General features: G+C 45.1%; 1 protein-coding gene across 1 annotated transcript; it reads right to left on the reverse strand.

Moving 5' to 3' along the window:
• Window positions 1-444: 444 nt before the first annotated feature.
• Window positions 445-20,747, reverse strand: tle3a (TLE family member 3, transcriptional corepressor a). Its single transcript, XM_069708300.1, has 21 exons — window positions 20,133-20,747; window positions 19,429-19,588; window positions 18,797-18,897; window positions 18,540-18,603; window positions 17,106-17,150; window positions 12,860-12,922; window positions 12,493-12,597; window positions 10,777-10,806; window positions 7,142-7,363; window positions 5,107-5,229; window positions 4,534-4,584; window positions 4,285-4,437; window positions 3,678-3,810; window positions 3,392-3,567; window positions 3,167-3,240; window positions 2,828-3,077; window positions 2,112-2,359; window positions 1,833-1,980; window positions 1,556-1,706; window positions 1,282-1,358; window positions 445-985 (listed from the first exon to the last, which is right to left on the reverse strand). Exons 2-21 carry the CDS (start codon window positions 19,450-19,452, stop codon window positions 878-880), a joined length of 2,346 nt encoding a protein of 781 aa, XP_069564401.1. The 5' UTR covers window positions 19,453-19,588; window positions 20,133-20,747; the 3' UTR covers window positions 445-877.
• Between the last annotated feature and the right edge of the window lie 554 nt (window positions 20,748-21,301).

The raw sequence follows: 21,301 nt of genomic DNA on the forward strand, positions 1-21,301 counted from the left end.
AGTCTTCCAGTTGACAGTTATCCTTTTTGGTGTTGTAGAAAGGAACCAGTGTTCAGAGATAGGTCTTCATTTCAAAGCAGAATTTCTGCTGACCAGGGCCAAAGGGGAGAAGTAATTGGAAACCACGATTTTCTCCATCTTCGAGTCTGAAAAAAGGGCCTTTCCAGAATTCTCTACTGCTAAAATCCATGGGACAAACGTCTGTGTTACAGCAAATAGCGAAGAAAAAAAAAAAAAGCTGTTGTCAGGGAGAAAAAAAATCCAAATTAGATTTCCGAAAAGGTCATTCTGGACAACGAACATGAGAAAAAAGCCAAGGAGGGAAAAAACTGAAATAGAATATCCTCTTACAAAGTCCTAATCTAATTTCCATCCCCAGAGGGGACAGAAAATCACGGAGAGAACAAGAAAGAACCATCACAAGCGTAACTGGACACCAAAATATAAATCTATAAAAGGCCTTTTATTACTCCATTATGTACACTTTTCACAGGACCTCCAAGGAAAAGCTCCAGAGCGAAGCGCCGCTTCTAGTTGTGTCATGGAACTTTATATCCACATTAAAAAGGACGAATAAAAAAAGAAATATCCAACAAACAGAAAAACAGCAAGACATTATTTTCTTCTTAGTGCCTTGGGAAAATGCACTTGCTGCACAAGTGCTAGTTGTATGAGTGAGGAAGGGCAAAGCCGAAGGACTCAGCATCCAGGGCCACAACAGCACCACCATCCACTTCAGTCTGGCACTGCCAAACTTCCTGCCCCTCCACCGCGGGGGCTGCAGGCAACATCCATGCTGTCTGTGTGAGAGAAGGTAGATGGAGGAAGAGTCTAGTGTTCCTGAGCAAGAACATGCTCCGATCCAAAGCACTCTGCTCTAATAGATCACTTCATATACAGTGGCTTTCTTGTCTCCAGAGCCTGTCACAATATATTTGTCGTCTGTCGAGATGTCACAGCTGAGGACAGATGAGGATTCCTTGGACTGTTTGGACAAAAGAAGATAACAAACATTTTAGGTCCTGGAGGCAGTTAATATACTCAACTACATTTAAATTTAAGTGGAAAAGATTAGCTGACTACAGGGCAAGATTAGATTGCAGTGACATCAAGTTCAGGCCCGACAGCCCTCAAAAAGACTTCTTTGTCAGGTCAATAATACAGGTTCAGTTTTCACTGATAGGATAGTCCTGTCAGACAGCGGTCGCTGTGCCCTTCCTCTCAGAGACAACTGTGCATACTTTTGGCCTGGCTGCAGACAGAGTGTATTGATCTGCATACCTGGAAAATGCTGGCGCCGTAAGGAGTCCTCCAAGCGTTCAACAGATTGTCCTTCCCAGTGCTTACGAACCATTTACCTGCAAAGGAAACAACAGTACGTTCAGGCCACCTTCGACTGAGAGGTGGTAGGACATCTGTAACCTTAAAAGCACAATAAGCCTTTTGGCTCTAAAAAAAAAAAAAAAACAACACCGTCGTTTTAGCACTAAATATATTCACAGGCTACGTACAGTCAGCATTATCTCTTGCTGTTTTTATGTGTGCTTGTTCATACCACAGTAGGCGAACTTGAGGGAAAGGACACAGCTCTCATGCAGGTGGAGCTGATACTTGTCAGGCTTTGAATGGTGGAGCACCTCCACATTGCTGCTCTCCATACCCACTGCAAGCCATTCTCCAGTCGGACAGTAGCCCAAGGAGAAGATCTGGAGATTGGGGCAGAACAATAATCACTGACAGTTCTGGGGCTAAAAGGAAACCACCCTTCACAGTAGGTTTGTGGTAGATTGTATGTGTATGTCATCCATCTCTGCTATTTTACAGGGCTGCACCTGTGAAGTGAAGTCATGCTGCTGCAGCTGTCGACCCTCCCTCAGATCCCAGGAGCGAACGGTGTTATCGAGCCCCCCTGTCCACAGCTTAGTGCCATCATGGGATATGTCAATACAGCTAGCGCCATCCGTATGACCCTGGAACTGCCTACAATCAAAGCCAGAAGGAACGCAAACATTTATTGACATCCTCTTTTCAAAAGGACTCACACAAGAGCAATTCTGTTGTGGGTCCAAAGCCCACACACTGCGAGTACGTTTTTTTTTTTTTCTTCTAACCTAACGAGAGTCTGGTTGTGCAGGTCCCAAACGGCAATGTTTCCATCACTGCAGCAGGAGAAGCAGACCTTGGCGTCGGGGCTGATGGCCAAGGCGTAGCATGCCGGGGCTGAGGAGGTGAGCTCAGCCTTGATGCGGGGCGTCTGAGAGGCCAGATCCCAGATGGTCAGTGTGCTGGCCTCGCCTCCAACAATCAATGTGCGACCATCAGGCAGCAGCTTACAGGACCGGATGTAGTTATCCCTGTTCTGTTGCACAGAGGACAAAGCAAATCAATACATGTTCAGGGCAGTGGAACAAGACAGAGATTTAGGAACAAATCGTGGTAAAACAGGATGAAAATCCTGCCGTCATAATAAAACAATCCGTGGGTATTCTCAAAACAAACCAGACCAGAGTAGACAAGTTTTTAGCTTGCTGAATTTACACATTTGTGAACACTTCGAGCCAAATGTTAACTATCACAGAATGTTGTACGACATAATTTTCTTCCTAGGTTGTTGCCAGAAGTAGTTTTTCCTTTTTCAAATGCCCATTAAAAGCTTCAGTTGCATTTGTGCAATAATGCATTTTATGTCAAATTATCCCGTGGAGAGGTGGCCGTCATGTTATCGTCAGGTTGTTAATAGAAAGAGGTTACGTATTAACAGTTCATATCTTTTGAAAAAAACTGCACAACTACAACCAAAGTGTAAAAAAGCTGTTGAGATCCTCACCAGACAGTCCAGTTGGGACACGGGGCTCTTGCTGCCAGGTTGGCTGATGTCCCAGATTTTGACACAGCCTTTGCCACCAGTGTAGACATGACGTGTGGGGTTGCTAATGGTAACAGCACAAACCACCTCGCCGTGGCTCAGCGTGTTGATCTGACGGGCGTGGCGGGGAATACCGGGACCTATCAGGGCATCAGGAGGGAAGGGCACGGGCTGCATCTGGCCATCTGCACTGACGTGGAAGGAGTACGCTCTGAAGGAGAACACGGACACATGTTCGTGTTTGATATCACTGCTGTTTTTAAAAATGTATGAGTGTAACACATTTGGTGAGACACTTACGGTTTGCCGCCAGAGATGGATGTGAGGCTGGCTGGAAGTCCCGGGGCTCTCATGTGGGTGTGAGGATCAAACCCCTAAAAGACGACAAGATGGAGATGTTTGAACAACAGATTTGTTACTGACCAGTAATCACAACAAAATCCGACGTGGCAATCTTAAACTATGTGCAGTGCTTCTAGGCGATCACAAATACAGCTACATAAAACAGCAAGAAAGAGTTGTTACCATGGGGGAGCGTCCATAGGCTGCAACTGCTGCAGCGCTCATCTGAGGGGAAATGTGCAGACCAGCATACACCCCAGGACTAGTCAGGCCTCCATTCATTTCATGATGGCCCATCATGGCAAAGGGGGTGGGATAGGAGCCTGCAATGGACAGGGGTGTTCGCAAAGCTGGTGCTGCTACAGACAAAGACAGGAGATGGATATTGGTATGTGACATAACAGTACACTGAGAAAGAAATGGAAAGAGATTATCTCATTTTCTAGAGAGGAAAGAGAATGGTACCAACCAAGAGCCTCCATGCCTGGTGGTTTGCCCAGGATGGGTCTGAGCCCAGGAGTGGAGCTGGTGCCAGGGGTGGGGGCATCGTTGCGAGGGGTGGGGGTGTTGGATTTGAGACCGGGCGTGGAGGATTTGTCATTCTGTCAAGGGAACGAGAGAGCAAGCACATTCACAATCCCGGAAACCAGGCACTGTGCAGACTGACAATTTGAGAGCAAACTGAACTTAATCCAATCTAATTCTGACAACCCTCATAGTCCTGCAGAGCCATAAACTGCTATTTATTCTAAAACCTATTATGGACACAATGGAGATGGGGCCGTTTTTATCCCCTTACTGCTTTGGCTTTAATCTTTCAGTGAGGCAGAGGGAAAAAAAAAAAATCCTGGAATAGTTAAATACATTGAGCTATTAACAGAGAAGACCTGACTGATCCTGATGCGGGACAATATTATCCCTGACGTTTAGTCATGCACTTAAAGCCCCGACAGCCATTCCTAATCCACTGCAGAGAGCGTCCTAGATCTATTTGCACATATCCCTTTGCTCTCTCTGCAATTCTCATTTAAAACCCTTTCTGTCCTAGTTTGTCCACAACTCTCCTGATGTCTTACATGACTGAGCTCCTTGGCCTTGGAGGATGGGGTGCTCCCAGAGGACGCGACTGATGCAGGGCTGTTGGGTGTGTCCTTCTTTGGAGGGCGGGGCTTATCAATGCCATTTTCAGGGGGTGAGTGGGCAGGACTTGCCCGAGGAGTGGCAGGATCCTGGAGAAATACAGGAGTTGATATCAATATTTATTTAACTGCTGCATCTTAGTACATGTCAATATGCCATTTACAATTAGATGCTATACTGCTCACCTCATTAGACACATCTACCACCAAGTCGTCACTTTTCTCCCCATCGCTGTCCTGTAAAGACAATTAGCAAATCGGTCAACATAAGAGATATTTTCGAAATACATCACTGGCCAAAAGGGTGCGCGCGCGTGTGTGTGTGTGTGTGTGTGTGTGTGTGTGTGGGGGGGGGGGGTGGGGGGTTATGGTGCATTTTGGGAAATAAGCTTATTCGTCGTCTTTGCTGAGAGTTGGATGAGCCTGGAGCCATGAGCAGTAACTTCCTGGAGTCTTGTTGTCACGGTGAGGTTGCCAGGCAACCAGCAGAGACTCCAGGAAGTCACCATTCTCTGCCAATGATTTCCACGTAACCTCAATTGTAAAACCACAACTTATAACAGCACAATAATATAACGTGTTAAATAGTGACTTTAGGAAGTAAAATTATTTTTAACCTTTGGACGGAGTCGGACAAACTGCAGCTGTCGGTTCATCATTGACACACGAAGAATGGTATCAATCTTTTCATCTGACCCTCGACAAAGAAGCAACTGATCATATTTCCCAACGTGTTGACCTATTCCTTTAATGACTTACGTATCTACTCATGCTGTCCTTCTCCTCCACTTTGCGTTTCTTGGAGTCCAAACTGTAGTCAGAGGAGCTGCGATGCTTTTCACTGGCTGTGCGTAAGCTTTCTGATGGAGATATAGAGTTATTCTGCAAAGAGAAAACCAAACACGCTTTGTTACCGTTTTGTCTTCCTTCGTAAACGAGAGCAGCGAGTCACTCATCTATTACAAATTCACAGAGAACACACTGTGCCAATCCAAACACTAAAAATGCTTTATTCACACAACGATGGATACGGCAGACTCTTAAAATGCAGCTGTAGGCCAGCTCCAAACAGTACCCTGACACCAGCCAAGCCCAATCTCACACACAAGCCTGTCCCTGGCCATACAACAGAATGCCCTGTTATCTGAACTGAAAGGAGGAGGGCTTGTTTTCCGAGCTGGGCTCCCTCCTCCTCATAACTAGACAACAAACAGCCTCACAGGGACATGAGCAGTGTGTTGTGGCTGAACAGAGGGCCTTTTCTCCAGAGTCAGTCAGGCTAAGCGTGAGAGAGAGAGAGAGAGAGAGAGAGAGAGAGAGAAGAGACACAGGGAGACGGAGAGAGAGAGAAATATATGTCGTGGGCACTGGGCATTGATTGCCACAGCGCGCTTGGGCACCATGTCAGCTCCGGCTTTGAGCTCTGATAAAGAAAGAGAATCTATATCCTGCCAGTGGGCACGGCAGCGTGGGACTGACTGGTGCTTCTTCATGGAGGCTGCCCACACAAGCTGGGACAGCTCACTCCAAACGCCAAAAGAATGGGAGGCACTAGGCAGGTGTCCAGGAGCTTTCACAGGAGTTTGCCATTTGCCTGTAAACTGCCAAGCTCTCCCGATTCCCTCTGTCCCTCATCCGAGGACCAAAGCAACAACATGAGCTAAGTCAGCGGCAACCCAGAGAAGTGAACAATTGCTGATGGACTAGCAGTCTGGGCAAAGGGCCTCTGTCTGCATAATGGCTGACCTTTAAAGAGATGCTTAGCGTGACTCATTAACCAAAGTCACCACTCTACTATCAGATGACCTGGGACGAGAGCACAGAAACAAAACAGGCCTGCTAATCGCCCCAGGAGTTCCATTTCTTCAGACATGACTGCACCCATTCAGCTGGCCCGGCCTACAGAAACACAATCTCACAGGCCCATCACAAGCCATCAGAGATCGCAGCATTTCAAATAAAACGCTTTAGCAGGTCCAGCCAGACGGGGTGGAGAGAAAGAAAACAAAACAGCTCTCCATTTGTGTTCATAAATATTCATCACATGCCAAGGAGAAGAAAGAGTGAGCTGGTAAACAAGGGAGACAGTAGAAGGGATCAAATAAATCCTTTAAGAAGGGGAAGTCCAAGTCCCTCTTTAATTGTGATGAAATTACAAGGCTTCTAATCTCTCCGGCATGATACCAGTCGTTTCCATTCTGGATTAAACACACCGGATTTTTATTCAAAACCTCATTTTTCATTAATCATTTTATTGAAAGCAGATTACAACAGTGCATGAAATCAGCGATAGCATGCAGTTACTTGACATTTGTAGAAGAGATGAAAATGCGATAATTTTTTAAACAAAAACAATTGCAGTTCTTGACACTCACTGTGTTCTCTGTATCGCAGACATCACAGTGGCAGTCGAGGTGACGATGAATCCAAGTGGAGCAAAAAGAGAAACCAGTCGGTTAACACATCATAGCAGACGCCTCTGGCTGAACGTGTGAGAATCAACTGCAGGGCACAAGGCCCCTCTTATCACCGTGTACTGGAGCAGTTGAATAGCTTATGCAGTCATGGGCTGGGAATGTACCAGCTCATTACCCAGACAGAATGTGAACAGACAGGATGTGCTCCTCACCTAAGGGCCCTACGATTCCGCTCGAGAGAGTGAGAAGCACTCCACACTAAATTGGTTTTTGCCTGTTTAACATCTTTTCAATAGTGTTGAAATTAATATACTGTACGTTTCAATTCTTCCAAATAAACTGTGGCCAGCTACTGCCCAATTGAACAGCAATGTGACCGAGGTTAACGCCTCACCTCTGTGCTCGAGATCGTGGTGGTTCTTCTCATCCTTCACTGGGAGGTGAGCTTGGCTGCCCAGAGCACCGAGCGCCAGCAGGCCTGATCCAGACCCTGTCACAGGGGGGATGCCGGGCGGCTGCAGGCCTGAGGGGTGAGGTGGCATCTGGACTGGAGGCCCGTGAGCCGCATGGGAGAGGTGCTGTGCTTGGAGCTGCTGCTGCTGTAAGAGGACAGGAAAATAGACAGACAGACACAGAGTGGGTCAGAGGGAAAAGGCGAGGAGAAACCACACACTAAACATGAGGCTGATCAGTTAAACCCCAGATGATATTAGCACGTTCACACATCTATTACTGTCAGGAACAGACAGCAATCCCCCTCAGTGCTATTTTCATACCGGGCCAGGGTGGCATAATCCCTCGTTCTTTACTGAAGAGTAGAAGTTGTGACTAACAATCTTCAACAAGTCTAATGAATGAGACGCAGGGCCTGAGACACTCAATGAATTGAAAACAAAATTATATACAGTGGTGTGAAAAAGTGTTTGCTCCCTTCCTGATTTCCAATTTTTTTGCATGTTTGTCACACTTAAATGTTTCAGATCATCAAACAAATTTAAATATCAGTCAAAGATAACACACAAGTAAACACAAAATGCAGTTTTTAAATGAAGGTTTTTATTATTAAGGGAGAAAAAAAATCCAAACCCACATGGCCCTGTGTGAAAAAGTGTTTGCCCCCTAAACCTAATAACTGGTTGGGCCACCCTTAGCAGCAACAACTGCAATCAAGAGTTTGCGATAACTTGCAATGAGTCTTTTATAGCTGTGGAGGAATTTTGGCCGACTCATCTTTGCAGAGTTGTTGTAATTCAGCCACATTGGAGGGTTTTCGAGCACGAACCGCCTTTTTAAGGTCATGCCGCAGCATCTCAATAGGATTCAGGTCAGGACTTTGACTATGCCACTCCAAAGTCTTCATTTTGTTTTTCTTCAGTCATTCAGAGGTGGACTTGCTGGTGTGTTTTGGATCATTGTCCTGCTGCAGAACCCAAGTTGGCTTCAGCTTGAGGTCACGAACAGATGGCCGGACATTCTTCTTCAGGATTTTTTGGTAGACAGTAGAATTCATGGTTCCATTTATCACAGTGAGTCTTCCCGGTCCTGAAGCAGCAAAACAGCCCCAGACCATCACACACCACCATATTTTACTGTTGGTATGATGCTCTTTTTCTGAAGTGCGGTGTTACTTTTACGCCAGATGTAATGGGACACACACCTTCCAAAAAGTTCAACTTTTATCTCGTCAGTCCACAGAGGATTTTCCCAAAAGTCTTGGGGATCATCAAGATGTTTTCTGGCAAAAATGAGACGAGCCTTAATGTTCTTTTTGCTCAGCGGTGGTTTTGGTCTTGGAACTCTGCCATGCAGGCCATTTTTTCCCAGGCTCTTTCTTATGGTGGAGTCATGAACACTGACCTTAACTGAGGCAAGTGAGGCCTGCAGTTCTTTGGATGTTGTTGTGGGGTCTTTCGTGACCTCTCGGATGAGTCGTCGCTGCGCTCTTGGGGTAATTTTGGTTGGCCGGCCACTCCTGGGAAGGTTCACCACTGTTCCATGTTTTCTCCATTTGTGGATAATGGCTCTCACTGTGGTTCGCTGGAGTCCCAAAGCTATAGAAATGGCTTTATAACCTTTTCCAGACTGATACATCTCAATTACTTTCTTTCTCATTTGTTCCTGAATTTCTTTGGATCTCGGCATGATGTCTATCTTTTGAGGATCTTTTGGTCGACTTCACTTTGTCAGGCAGGTCCTATTTAAGTGATTTCTTGATTGAGAACAGGTGTGGCAGTAATCAGGTCTGGGTGTGGCTAGAGAAATTGAACTCAGGTGTGATAAACCACAGTTAAGTTATGTTTTAACAGGAGGGGGCAAACACTTTTTCACACAGGGCCATGTGGGTTTGGAATTTTTTTTTCTCCCTTAATAATAAAAACCTTCATTTAAAAACTGCATTTTGTGTTTACTTGTGTTATCTTTGACTAATATTTAAATTTGTTTGATGATCTGAAACATTTAAGTGTGACAGACATGCAAAAAAATTGGAAATCAGGAAGGGAGCAAACACTTTTTCACACCACTGTATATATTTTTCATTCGAAAGCAAAGTTTAATTTGAATGACAGCTTAACACAAAGAAAATCATTTCACTTCAGGTAAACTGGCGCATTAAATACTGCAGCAGCGCTGAGCTCCTGTGCCATCAGCGAGTTGAGCAATTGTCTTCCAGAACATGAAGCTGTATAGGCTAAACAAACGCCTGCTTTTTAAACACTTAAAAAACACAACCAGTGTCTGTTTGCTACTCTCATATTCATGTCCCTGGACTGACAGAACATTAATCATTTGTACACCCAAACTTTAAGAGACTGAGGGAACGCTAAGTGCAAGAAGCTGGCACTCCTTCCCTCTCATTCTGAGTCTTTGAGTGTGTTTTTGAGTGTGCGTCTGGAAGGCTGCTCTGGTAGCCAGGACCAGGGGTCCCATGCTGGCACTCAGTCAACCCTCCAATATTCACCATCAATATTTGAAAGGCACGGGGAAATAGGTGAGAGTTAAAAGGCACTCAGCATGGAAGTAAGCAGTTTAAAGCGAGGTTAAATAATACTTAGCTGAGACACCAATAAAAACATCAGCAATTTATTACCCGTCTACGAGCCAACTGAATAATTCAGCTGCTGTTACAGCATTCACTGCTCTCTTTTACACGATGGACTTCAATCAGTGGCCATTTATGGCCAATTCAGGATTATTAAGAACTTTGTAATGACCGAGGAGGTGGTGCAACACATAGAACAAGGTGGGGGTGCAGGCCTAATATATAGTTAAAAATATTTCAATCCAGTGTGAACTTAATTAGCCACTGGAATACAAATAGCAGATAAAACTAAAATATGTCTTTAAAAACAAAATAGGGAGGCTTTTCTTTCTTGCCTTTGGCATTATCTGCCCCAGAAGTAGAGAGGACTTGATTGGAAAATAGGGAGGTTTTTAACTTGCAACCTTACCCTTTGTTCCATGGGGCAGATGTCAATCCAATTACAAAATGTACCCAGGACAGAGAGAGAGAGTGTGTGAGAGAGACAGAGAGCCCAGGAGAAAGCAAGTGTGTTATAATATTGTGTCCATGAGGGAAATTAAGGAGACAGTTCATTGGCAGGGGAGAGCCATCCCTGCTCATTGTGTTTAATGAGGCACTGATGGGTAATAAGCATGGTTGATCAGCAAGAGCCCTCATTAGAGGGCCATAAATGAAGACAATAATAAATAAATAAAGGAGTCTGGCCTATTTCCTCTAATTTAATATTCCAAGATAAAGACCTACTCTTTTCCCCTTTTTTCTCAGACTGTGTGTAGCTACAGAAGAAAAAAAAACACACACACAGGCAAAATTGAGCAAATGTATTGTCGTAGTCTCGGTTGCGCTAACACACTAAATACAGCAAAACATAGCACTTGGGCAGGAAAAGTGCCATGCAACATGCAGAAGCCCTTCAAGCCCAGATGTGCGCACACACCAAGTCCATTAACAACAGCATGGCACAGACAGAGATTTGTGGATGCCACTGACCATGAGAGAAGGGTAGGCAGCTTGCTGCTGCTGAAAAGGAGGACAGAGAGTGGTCAGGGCTACAGATACCCTCTCTCCTGTATCAGTATATACTGCAGTTCATGATCTTACAGAAAAAATAAACACTTTTACTCATTATTTAAAACAGAGTGTGGTATTATCCAGGTGACCACTCACAGCGAGAAAGTTGGCCTTATCTGAACTTCGTCTTGTTGACTTGAATATTTTGCATATTTTCTAATCAGACAGGAAGCTCCACTCGTCAGGTTCATCTCAATGCAAGCAGCTGCCCTAGATGCATTCTATTAATGGCCCTCCGCTCCATCAATAAGACATGCAGCTGGCTCCTGGATGCTGCCTCTCTGCCTGGCATGCTCTTTCACCCCACCTTGCTTTACAATATACATGAGGATTTTGGCATGCCTACAGAGATTCTCCCTGATAAATAACTAATGGATAGGTATTCGTAAAACATACAGTAGCTACATTTCCACTTCCTCCGACATGAGCAACCGCCGTGACTTGGGTGGAGGCCTCGCTTTTTTTATGAAAGAATCCAGCTGCTACACATTAAACCATATACTGAAATCATGAATGGGCTCATCTAATGTCTTGTAAAATGTCCAATTTTAAATCATAGACAAAGAACAACAGAAAAGCAAGAGCGAGAGGATCACAGCTACAAATTCAAATGTACAACAATAATCTAGTATTGCATTGCTCTAAATATGAAAATTGCACACACACAGGAAGGAGCCACAAATCAAATTTGCTATTCTTAGGAACAACTGCTGGTTCAGCTGCTCTGCTTCAGTGAAAGTGTAATAAAGCATCTGCTTCGGTCCAACAGACAAGAAAACAAACAGCTCTCTGTCACCTCACGACACCTACTCAGACAAATTCTAGGGAGCAATTATCCTGGAACAAAAGGTCACCAAGGGGGAATTAATTGAATTCCAATATGTGTCTGCAGTTACCAAGTCATCCTTTTGGGCCAACCTCTTGTGCATGCTAAAGATTCAACTGTAGTAATAAGATCACTGATAGCCTGAGCTTTGTTTCACAGGGGAAACCAATCACTTCTGTTCCGGGGCGGCAAGGTGAGCACAGCTGATCAAGGAGGAGCAGATGTTGTTTTGCAGCAGGGATAAACACCATACATTTCTGCTCAGTGCTGTGGTGTGCAAAGAAGTGTGCAGCTGTGCTGTGATGGCTGTCTGCATCATCTCAGCTAGCTTGCAGCGCTGGCGGTGTTCTGCTCACCCTCAGCCCTTTTAATTCCCACGGCTACCCAGGTCAACAGTGAGGGATGAGGCTTCTCGTTAAAACCTTAGCCAATTAAAGCAATACGGGCCGCGGAGAGGATCTCAAGAGCTCTCAGGCTCGCATTTATAAACATAGAACCAGGCAGTGAAAATGCCACCGGGAACAAAGCTGAAGCAACACACCCGTTCTTGAGTGCTACGCGTGTTGTTCTACAGTTGGAATTTATTAGTGAAGAATATGGTATGAAATTGGAAAAAAATATATATATGTTCACACATTTGATTGAAAAAGAGGCAAATCTGCACTATAACTTTAGTGGGTGTTGGATTACAACCTGTTCCTTTAACAGTTCAGAGTACTTAGTGCATGAACAAGTAACATTCACGGCATTTTATGTGCAGGTTTGCCCCTACCCAAGGTCACAAAGAAATAAAAGGGGGGTATACACACGGTGAGAGGCAGATTGGGAAGTCCACGTACCCCGATGATGGCATTCAGCTCAGTCATAGTAACCTGCTTAGCCCTCTCCACTGCCTGAGCAACCTGCTGTTGGTGCTGTGGGAAGACATTTACAAAAGATTATTGGGACACGCCAGCATCTATCACACGCCCACACTTACTTACTTATCTGTGAATTTCATGCTTAATTTTCATAGCAATAGTGGCATTTTCAAAGTGAGGGCAAATGTCCTCACAAACTATTACTCAAAATTGCTTAACCTGAATTTTTAGGAAGTAGTACAACACATGCAACAATAAGTGAATATTTTCTGGTACTAAACTGTAACACTGTTCGGAAGCCAAATTCCAAACTTACCTCTTGTGACAGGAAAGGCATAATTTGAGCTAAAATTGCATTGAGCCGCTTGGCAATCTCCGTCTGGAAAACAAAAGGGGATAAAAATGAGACGGCAAAGTATGAAACAGACAGCGATTTCGTATAACCCCGCCTATAATGTTTACACCGATTAAGTCAATTACTGCGGCAATCAGAACTGCTTGACTCAACATCCTCTAAACAGCGTGATATTGACATTTGAAATATTTAAAACATTAGGAGAGCCCAGGGGGATGGAGCACAGCTGTGCTGAGAGTGCACTCCATGCTAAACGGATATGAGCAGGCAGAGTGCTGCTGTGGTGAGAGGATCCTCTCACTCTGCCCTCCTTTCCCTCATCTGCAACTGCACTGTCCTGCAGTTAACCTCGGAGTTAAACCACACAACCACACCCCAGGAAGAAAGGCCCACAAACGACACTGCACTGTTTACTTAAATGTGACACCGTTTGCAATTTACATCAACAATTACAAGTGAAGAGTGAGCAAAGATAACAAGCATAATGGGCTTGTGGGTAACAAACCTCAAATCTGTGATCAATAACATTAAAAGACAACGACCAGTCGGTGTTAAGACTGAAGTTTGCTGAAGCTCAGCTTTTCCAAGAATGAAGTCGGAGCCATTTCTCACTGCAATCAAGTGCCCGGCCCACCACCCTCCTAGTCTCCCATCTATCCACGGAGCCCTGCCTCCATTCTTCTGCTTGTCTACCAACTGCCATGGCAACGGCTGCAGCCCTATCTTGCTGGGATCATTATGCAAATGGCACCTCTGCTTGACCGTAACAGGCTTTAAAATCATATTACGTGCTTGGAGGCAGGTCATTAAATTGAATTTTCAGCCTGTCGATCACATGAACGTACCAAATGAATGGGGGATAAAAAAAGAGCAATGGGAGGAGGTGTGCAGAATCCACCCCCTCTCCTGTAAAAACACCGCACAGCCGGCACACTCTGCCTCCTTTCTCCTTCCAGGGATGGGAGATGAGACTTTCAGGTTCAAGCTCTGCACAGGGAGCAGAAAAATAACATTGCCAAAGCTACATCATCTATGGAATTTATGAGCTGCAGTTCAACCCCGGGCCACTGCGGAACACAAACACATCACAGGGATTTTCTCTTGATTTTTCATTTGGAGCAGCACACACAATATATATATTTTGCAGACCGCCAGATTATTTATTACACATGGCAGAAAATGCCAGGCAGTTTTGGCAGCCAGACATATTACCTCCGAGCAGAGCTGGAGAGTAATGTCCAACAGAATGAGACCTGCTGACCCAAGCTGCAACATGGATAGCCACTTAGCCAGCAGGACAAACAACAAGCTGAAGATGAAAGATCAGATGAAACCCAGCGGAGCCTGGGATCGGAGGCAATAATGAAACAAAGTGAAACAAATACATGGTAGCATGTGTTAAAGAAAAGTACAATAGTCCATAAGATAACGCTGATTGTAACTTGATCATTGCCTGTCGACAAGAAGGAGACTGAACTGCGGTCTCCTCTGACACGCAATAAATGTGACCAACAAGTAATAAAGCACTGAAAGGGTTAGATAAAAGTTTTACGGGCATTAGCGTTATTGCAATGTAGTGTGTGCTCTAGAAAGAGCTGAAGAACACCCTCAGAAAGGGTTGAAAAGCTACGGGGCCTGTATAATCCATGTTTGTTGAGATAAGCCATGTAAATAGCAGTCGAACATTTGACAGGATTTGTGAAAAGGCCTTGAGCGCACAGTCCATTCCTCTGTAGCTTAGTGTCATGGTGACAGCTGGCTGGGAGAGGTCAGGAGGTGGCTGATCCACTGTGCCCTAAACAACTGGCAGTCTCTACACTCACAGCACAACATGCAAATACATGGAAAAGGCATCAACTCAGCTTGCTGCTGCTGTCAAAATAGATACAGTGCAGTGCTGGAAGTTTTTTTTTTTTTTTTTTGTTCTGCTGGCAGATAAAAATGGGGCTGTTGTCACTTTAAGTAGATGACAGCTTGGCCCTTGAGAGGCCAGCTTTGCACTGCTGCTACACAATTACAGGTACTCGGACCTGTGTAGCACCACTTTAAGAGCACTCTCAGGCTGGCTTGTCAATGGTGTGCAGAGAGGTATTCGCCTGTTGCTATCAGCAGTGGGAAAATGGACTCGAGACACTGATGAGTATTAAATGCAGAGGGAAAACAACTGGTGGCTCTGGTCGCATGATCCATTTACAAACAAAACCTGATGTGTCATTTTTAGAGGGCCGACAATTTTTCCGAGATGACAGCCTTGAATCTCTTATGCATGGCTTTTTCTAATAAGAGAGAGGAAGAAAATCAGACGAGTAGCTTGACTAACCCGGAAAAATTACGTTTCCAGTAAAATGAGATGTTGCACAAAGCCTTGAGACTTCGTTAATGTGAAGCAAGTCCAGAATGAATCTCTAATTGGCATTTAAAGTTATCAGTATTGATCTGAGAAAAATCCAAAAGCCTGCTGACAAGAGTCTCTGCTCTGATTAACCTTGTCAGCTGCAGCAGGCAGTTTTTTTTCCATTTGGTCAAAGGATGACGCAACCTTAAAACAATAAACTTATTCTAACAAAGACAGCGTCAGACAAACACCTTCTTTGTGACGCCCCGGTTTAAATACAGTACAGTAACTTTGTCTTTATGCAAGTGGACCTGACACCCGACAGTTCACACCCTGAGATTATTACACCGCAGTCCAGTCCCACATGACAGATTGGGGATACGGAGGCACTGAGGGCTTTGAGAGCCACTTTTTCTCCAGCCACTTCTCACCGCATGCCTCTTTTGTATGAAAACTGCAGACAGTCTGTTGGCTGACCAAGTGTGCTTTGGCACTGGGTATGGCAGACACTTTGCTACTTACCAAATGATTCCTGCAGGCAGGAGAATAGTGTCTGTAATACGACTACAGGTAACAGCCAAATCCGATTGAACCTCACCAACACGCAAATCCCATGCAGCTCTTGGAAACCCGCGCCATATGATGGTAATTACCGGCTGACATCATGCAGCAGAAATTAGCCCTTTGCATCTACACACTGTCACGGCTGATCAGATAACACCGCCGCATCAGTCCATCCGAGCTGTGCCGGTGTGTGCTTTCTCAAATCAGAATTATGTCCCTTCACAGTAATGAAAAATGCACAGTTAGAGGAATGAGTTTCCTTACGATGGAATAAATCTCCTGGCACGAAAATAATATGCCTGTGTGCATCCAATAATCCATCCCAACCCTGCCTGTTAACCACTCCCCATCCTTCCCCCTCCCCTGCCTGAGCTGTAAACTGGGGGAGCTGCATGGAAGGGGCCCTCACTGTTTGCTCACAAACACGCCGTTCAGCAGGTTAGGGCCCCACTGATGAATTATTCAAGCACCTCCATCAGCTCTGTTGAGGTTCCTGATAAAAGTCAGGCGCTAAAATGGATCAGTCGATTAACCTGTTTACACAGAGCTGGGCTGTTGCCCCTCCCCCAGCTCTATTCTCCGACTTGTCTCCGGCTCCCATCCCCCCTCCTCCTCTTTCCTCCGGTTGGCGATAAGTGCCTGACAGAAGCTATCAGAGCAGCCCGAGCCCTGACAGACATGTGGCAGTGTGACACACGGCCCAGACACTGATGGATCACCCGACCACGCCAATCCGCCAATGCTGTCATTAACCGAGCTAGGCAGTCGCAGGGGAAGGGACAACCTCACTGGTTTAAGGGCAGCATGCAGTGGGACCTCAGGATTACTCATTCATACAGGCTTTATCACTTCATGCATCAGCGGGATTTAGCTGTGGAGCAATACAAGATAGGATCTTTTGATAAAGATAAGGCCACAATAAGTGTCTGACTGACTTTTGCTCCGCTCTTGTAATTACCATTCATCTTAAAAAAAGAAATACTGACCTCTCAGCAGTCCTGTCTTTTTAATCATTAAGTCAAAGGCCGAGCATGCCAAAGTCCACCTTTAATCTTATCAAAAGGCTGAGTCAAATCCAAGCTTTTACACCACTTGCAAACTCCCAAAACCGGGTCACAGCAGTTGTACGAGTCGTGGCATAAGTTTGAAATTGTGTTGTCTTGTTCATATGCAGAAGAGCTCCCTCTTTACAGCCTATTACTGATGCTCAGTGTGGTTCACAGCCCATAAATGGCTCCTCCAGGATCTGACATCCCCTGACGCTGTGGAAAACCAGCGAGCTGAAAAATATGAGAGGATGGTACGTACCTGTTTGTGCATCTCTATGTTCAAGCCGTAGGACATCTCGTAATACTGGAATCAAAGCAAAGATTTTGTGATGTCAGTGAAGTAACACTTATAATAAAGCCACTCTAACATGTAAGAAAGTATTGTACACGATTTTGGAGTCATAACAATATTTCAATTTAACCAACATACTGTATACAGCTACAAATCAATCCAATTGATCACTACACTCATTACATCATCGCATGGTTTTGAACATTCTGATGAAAATCTAAATACAATCCCGATCCCACAGACAAAGGCGATGAACTAAAAATCAGACAAAAGAAGGGAATCCTTTGAGCAGCTGACAGTGAATATCCAATAAATGGATGTTTTGTTGTTTGCAGTGCGGGCACAGAGAGGAGAGGGGTTTGATTTATTGATCACCATTTTAAGCACCTCAGATCTCCATGATGTCTGTTTACTTAGTGTATCGCGATTGCTCAACACTCTTGATATTTCCAGCCAGGTCAGTCGGTCTGGCTGAAATGTAATCCGTGGAGCCCACAAGTGGCAGCCGGGGCAGAAATGGCTTTCCAGTCAGCGTCTATTTGATGAGGCCAATGCATTATTCAGTCCATTAGCTTCTTCGAAAATTACTCTCAAACAAGAGAGCCATTCTGTCTGAGATCAGAGCCCCACAGCCATAGTGTAACCTGACACCCGGAGCTGGCTGTGGGATACTTCCCTCCATGTTTACCTAACCTCCTCCTTGTCAGACTGACATGTTGTTTTCCTGTGAAGATTTTCTTATTTTATTTAAGCCTGCATGTATTGGTTTAGATCATCCCTGGTGTGTTTACCTGGGACAACAGAGCACACCGTCACAGTAGAACCTTTTCACTGCATCATGTCTGAACTCATTTCGCGAGTCAGGGACACACCTATGTTTTTAAAAAAAAAAAAAAAAAAAAAAAAAAAAAAAGGGGCTGCTAAAATAAAAGCTAATAAATAAGGCTTGCAAAGAAAACTTAGCGCAAAATAAACTGCTGCATGTTCCACGTCCTCCATTTTGTTTACAGCGGTGCCTTTTTCCCACACACTGCTCTGGGCCTCCACCGTCAGCTCACACCTAATTTATGGCCATGCATATGTCTGAGCGTGGAGTCTCCTAGGAGAATAATCAGATCAGCACACACAGAGGGCAACGGCACAGTCGACCCTTGGAGATCAGGGGGCGTGCTATAATGGAGCCTCGGCCCACTGCCGCCTGCCTGTCAGGAAAAGCTCCTCCGTAACAACCGGCTACATCAAACCCCCCTGGGGGCTTTCACAGGCCTGTACCTGACACTCAGCCCGCCCTAACCACCACATAGGTGATCACAATAGCCTGTCTCACTCCACCCCAACTAGAGCTCTGACAAGCCTTGCAATTTGGAACCATAATTGCTCCCTATTGTAACATAATCTTACCATGACATAGTGGCGCTGCATCTCCGTCTTCTCATTGGCCAGCTTGTCATACTCCACCTTAAGACTAAAATAGAAGACAATGTGTCATTTTCTAACATATCACTTCAATAAGTCACTCACACTTAACTACTTGACAGCACAGAGGAAAAAAGAAACGGGTCTTTTTTCACTCTTGCAGAAGTCAACATCCAAATATTTGCCTTAACCTTTACAATCCAATAGAGTAAATGTTGACATACTTTGGTGATAATCATTACCTGTGATACTGGGCCTGCAGGAACTGAAATTCATCTTTAATCCTGTCACAAGACTCGGCTACAGTGAATTTGAAGCCAGGCTGGCCGGGCTGGTGTGGAGCCTGAAAAGAAGGGTGTAAAGACAGTCCAGTTCACACAAAGTTTTATTCACAGTTGTCTGCATTGTGTCCCATGCTGCTGAGAGGAACTGAGCAGTTTCTCACATTAGACTTCTTTCAGGATAATATCTCCTCTGCAGTGATACATTACCACACCAAAGAGATGGACTTGTACTTCACACCTCCAGAAGCTAATAACACTACATGAATAGGCTTTCACACTGAATATGAAATCTAATCTGAAAAATGAATTAGAACCACCACCTGTCCACATATTCAGCACAGTCATATGTAAGTGTCTGGATGAGTAAATATCTCCAGGCATGCAAAACCATCTGCACCCATTTACCACTAAGTACATATTCCGGCGTAACATAAATGCACTGTAAAAGAACCATATAGAAATGTGATGGGCTGCATTAAAGGGCGGAAAACGCTTCCCAGGGCAGATTTCAGAGGGAATCAGCACAGTCAGGAGCCGTGTTGGGTGCTAAACATGTAAACTGCTGTAAGTACAGAGGAAGCGCGTCTTACCGGATGTCGGCCTTGTGGATACATCTTGAAATGTATCCTTTGTTTATCTCTCCAGTGTGCAGGTCCTTTGGCAAAATGGTAGGAATTTGCTCACAGCCACACCAGTCTCAGCAGACAGGGCTTGGGGAGGGTGGGGGGGTAGGGGAGGTCGTGAAAAATCCTGTGTAACAAATGACGCGGTTTAATCTATAGCTGGACAAAAACAACTCAATACAGTTAATGTTGTTTACTAATAAGTAGGTAAAACACCAAACTAATCCCAGTTATTGCAGCCATGTCAAAAAGCAGCACCAGCGCTTCTGCCTTCATGATGACCTTATTCGGTCAGTGGTCAGCCACATGATATACAACAACAACAACAACAACAACAACAACAACAACAAAAATCTCAATTTAAAATTAAAACTGATGCAAACAATTGAAGACGCCACTTTCTCGCCGTATATATATATATATTTTTACGCTTGCTTCAGTTTCGTTGGTTTTTTTTTTTTTTTCTGAGAATCCACTGTTGACTTGTGTTCTTCAAAAGACCAAAAACCTCCGCTCTCGGACGTCTACAGGCGGACGGGCAGGCCACAGCCGACAAGCAGCTGGCTTCAACCTACTGTTTGAATCCGCGCAGAGCCACGGAAGCGGCGCGGTGCTGAGCGAACGCCCAAAAAATACTGAGAAAGAAATCAACAGCTCTGGTAAATACATACCCGGGCGTGCGTCCGACTTCTGTTCCTGGAGAAAAAAAACAGGGACGGCTATAATTCATGCGTTTAATCCCTCGTAATGTACGCGTGGACGCAGTTCTCGACAAGCATCCTCTCTCTCCTGAACGCACCCAGCCAGACTGGGGGAGCAGTTGGGAGAAAATTCGGTGCGGTCGGGCTCGATTAAACTACTTTATTCTTCAGCCGCGAACCTCCGAGGAAATGTGCGCCTTCTGCGGCTGGTTAATCCCCAAAAGAAAAAAAGAAAAATAAATATGCTTCCAAAATCTGTCTTCCGACTCGAAGAGGTTGGAGATTCTTTAAAAGCGTAACATGGTACTCTCCACAATCTCGCATTTCCCCCAGTTGTCCAGCTTACCCCGGTTGCCACACACAGGCAGCAGGGCTGAACTGCCGTGAAAGCGCCTATCTGTCCAATCGCATTACTCGGAAGGAATATGGCCACATCTGCCTATCGGAGAGCGACGGCCCCCACGTGGGGGTGCAGCGATACATGACATCATCCCACGGATCCACAAGGCATCATCCGTCCGTCCCACCGTGTACAACAACAACAGCAGGCATTGATGTGCCGACGATGATATCCAAATTTGACAGAGACAGCACAAATTCCACATCCGCGCTTCATTAGGGTGTTTGCCGCCGAAATACAGTTGATTTTTTTTTTTTTTTTTTTGGGTGAGACCACCTGCGGGACGGGGGGGGGGGGGGGAGGGGAGGGGGTTTGCAACACTTGAATTTTTATCCCCGTACAAGGAGAAGAAAAAAAAAAAAAAAAAAAAAAAAGGTGGGGGGGCGAGAGTGTGTTTGTAGAACATGGCTATAAAATGCGAAGCGGGGTTACTTTGAAATATACAAAGTATAGGCAAAAACCAGAAATGTCCGCGTTTAATCCCCCCTCAGTACACACATACACGTTCACCGTGAAGGGCACAATAATGACCAATCGATCGACGACATCCACTGAATTGGAGCCACGGGAGCGCCTCGACATTAATTTTTAGCTTTAAGTGTCTCGTGATTCTTGCACAACACGTCCGCGCGCCTACCTATCAGCATTTGGGTGCTAGTTGCACAGCGGGGGGAGAGGAGATGATTGCCTTTGTGTGATATGAACATCAGCCATGTCTGAGCGCTGCCACTGCGCCTTG

Source organism: Brachyistius frenatus, unplaced genomic scaffold (assembly GCF_029030835.1).
Source record: "Brachyistius frenatus isolate BFR_SWC_R1_liver_20210118 unplaced genomic scaffold, ASM2903083v1 Contig_74, whole genome shotgun sequence".
NCBI classification, from domain to species: domain Eukaryota; kingdom Metazoa; phylum Chordata; class Actinopteri; family Embiotocidae; genus Brachyistius; species Brachyistius frenatus.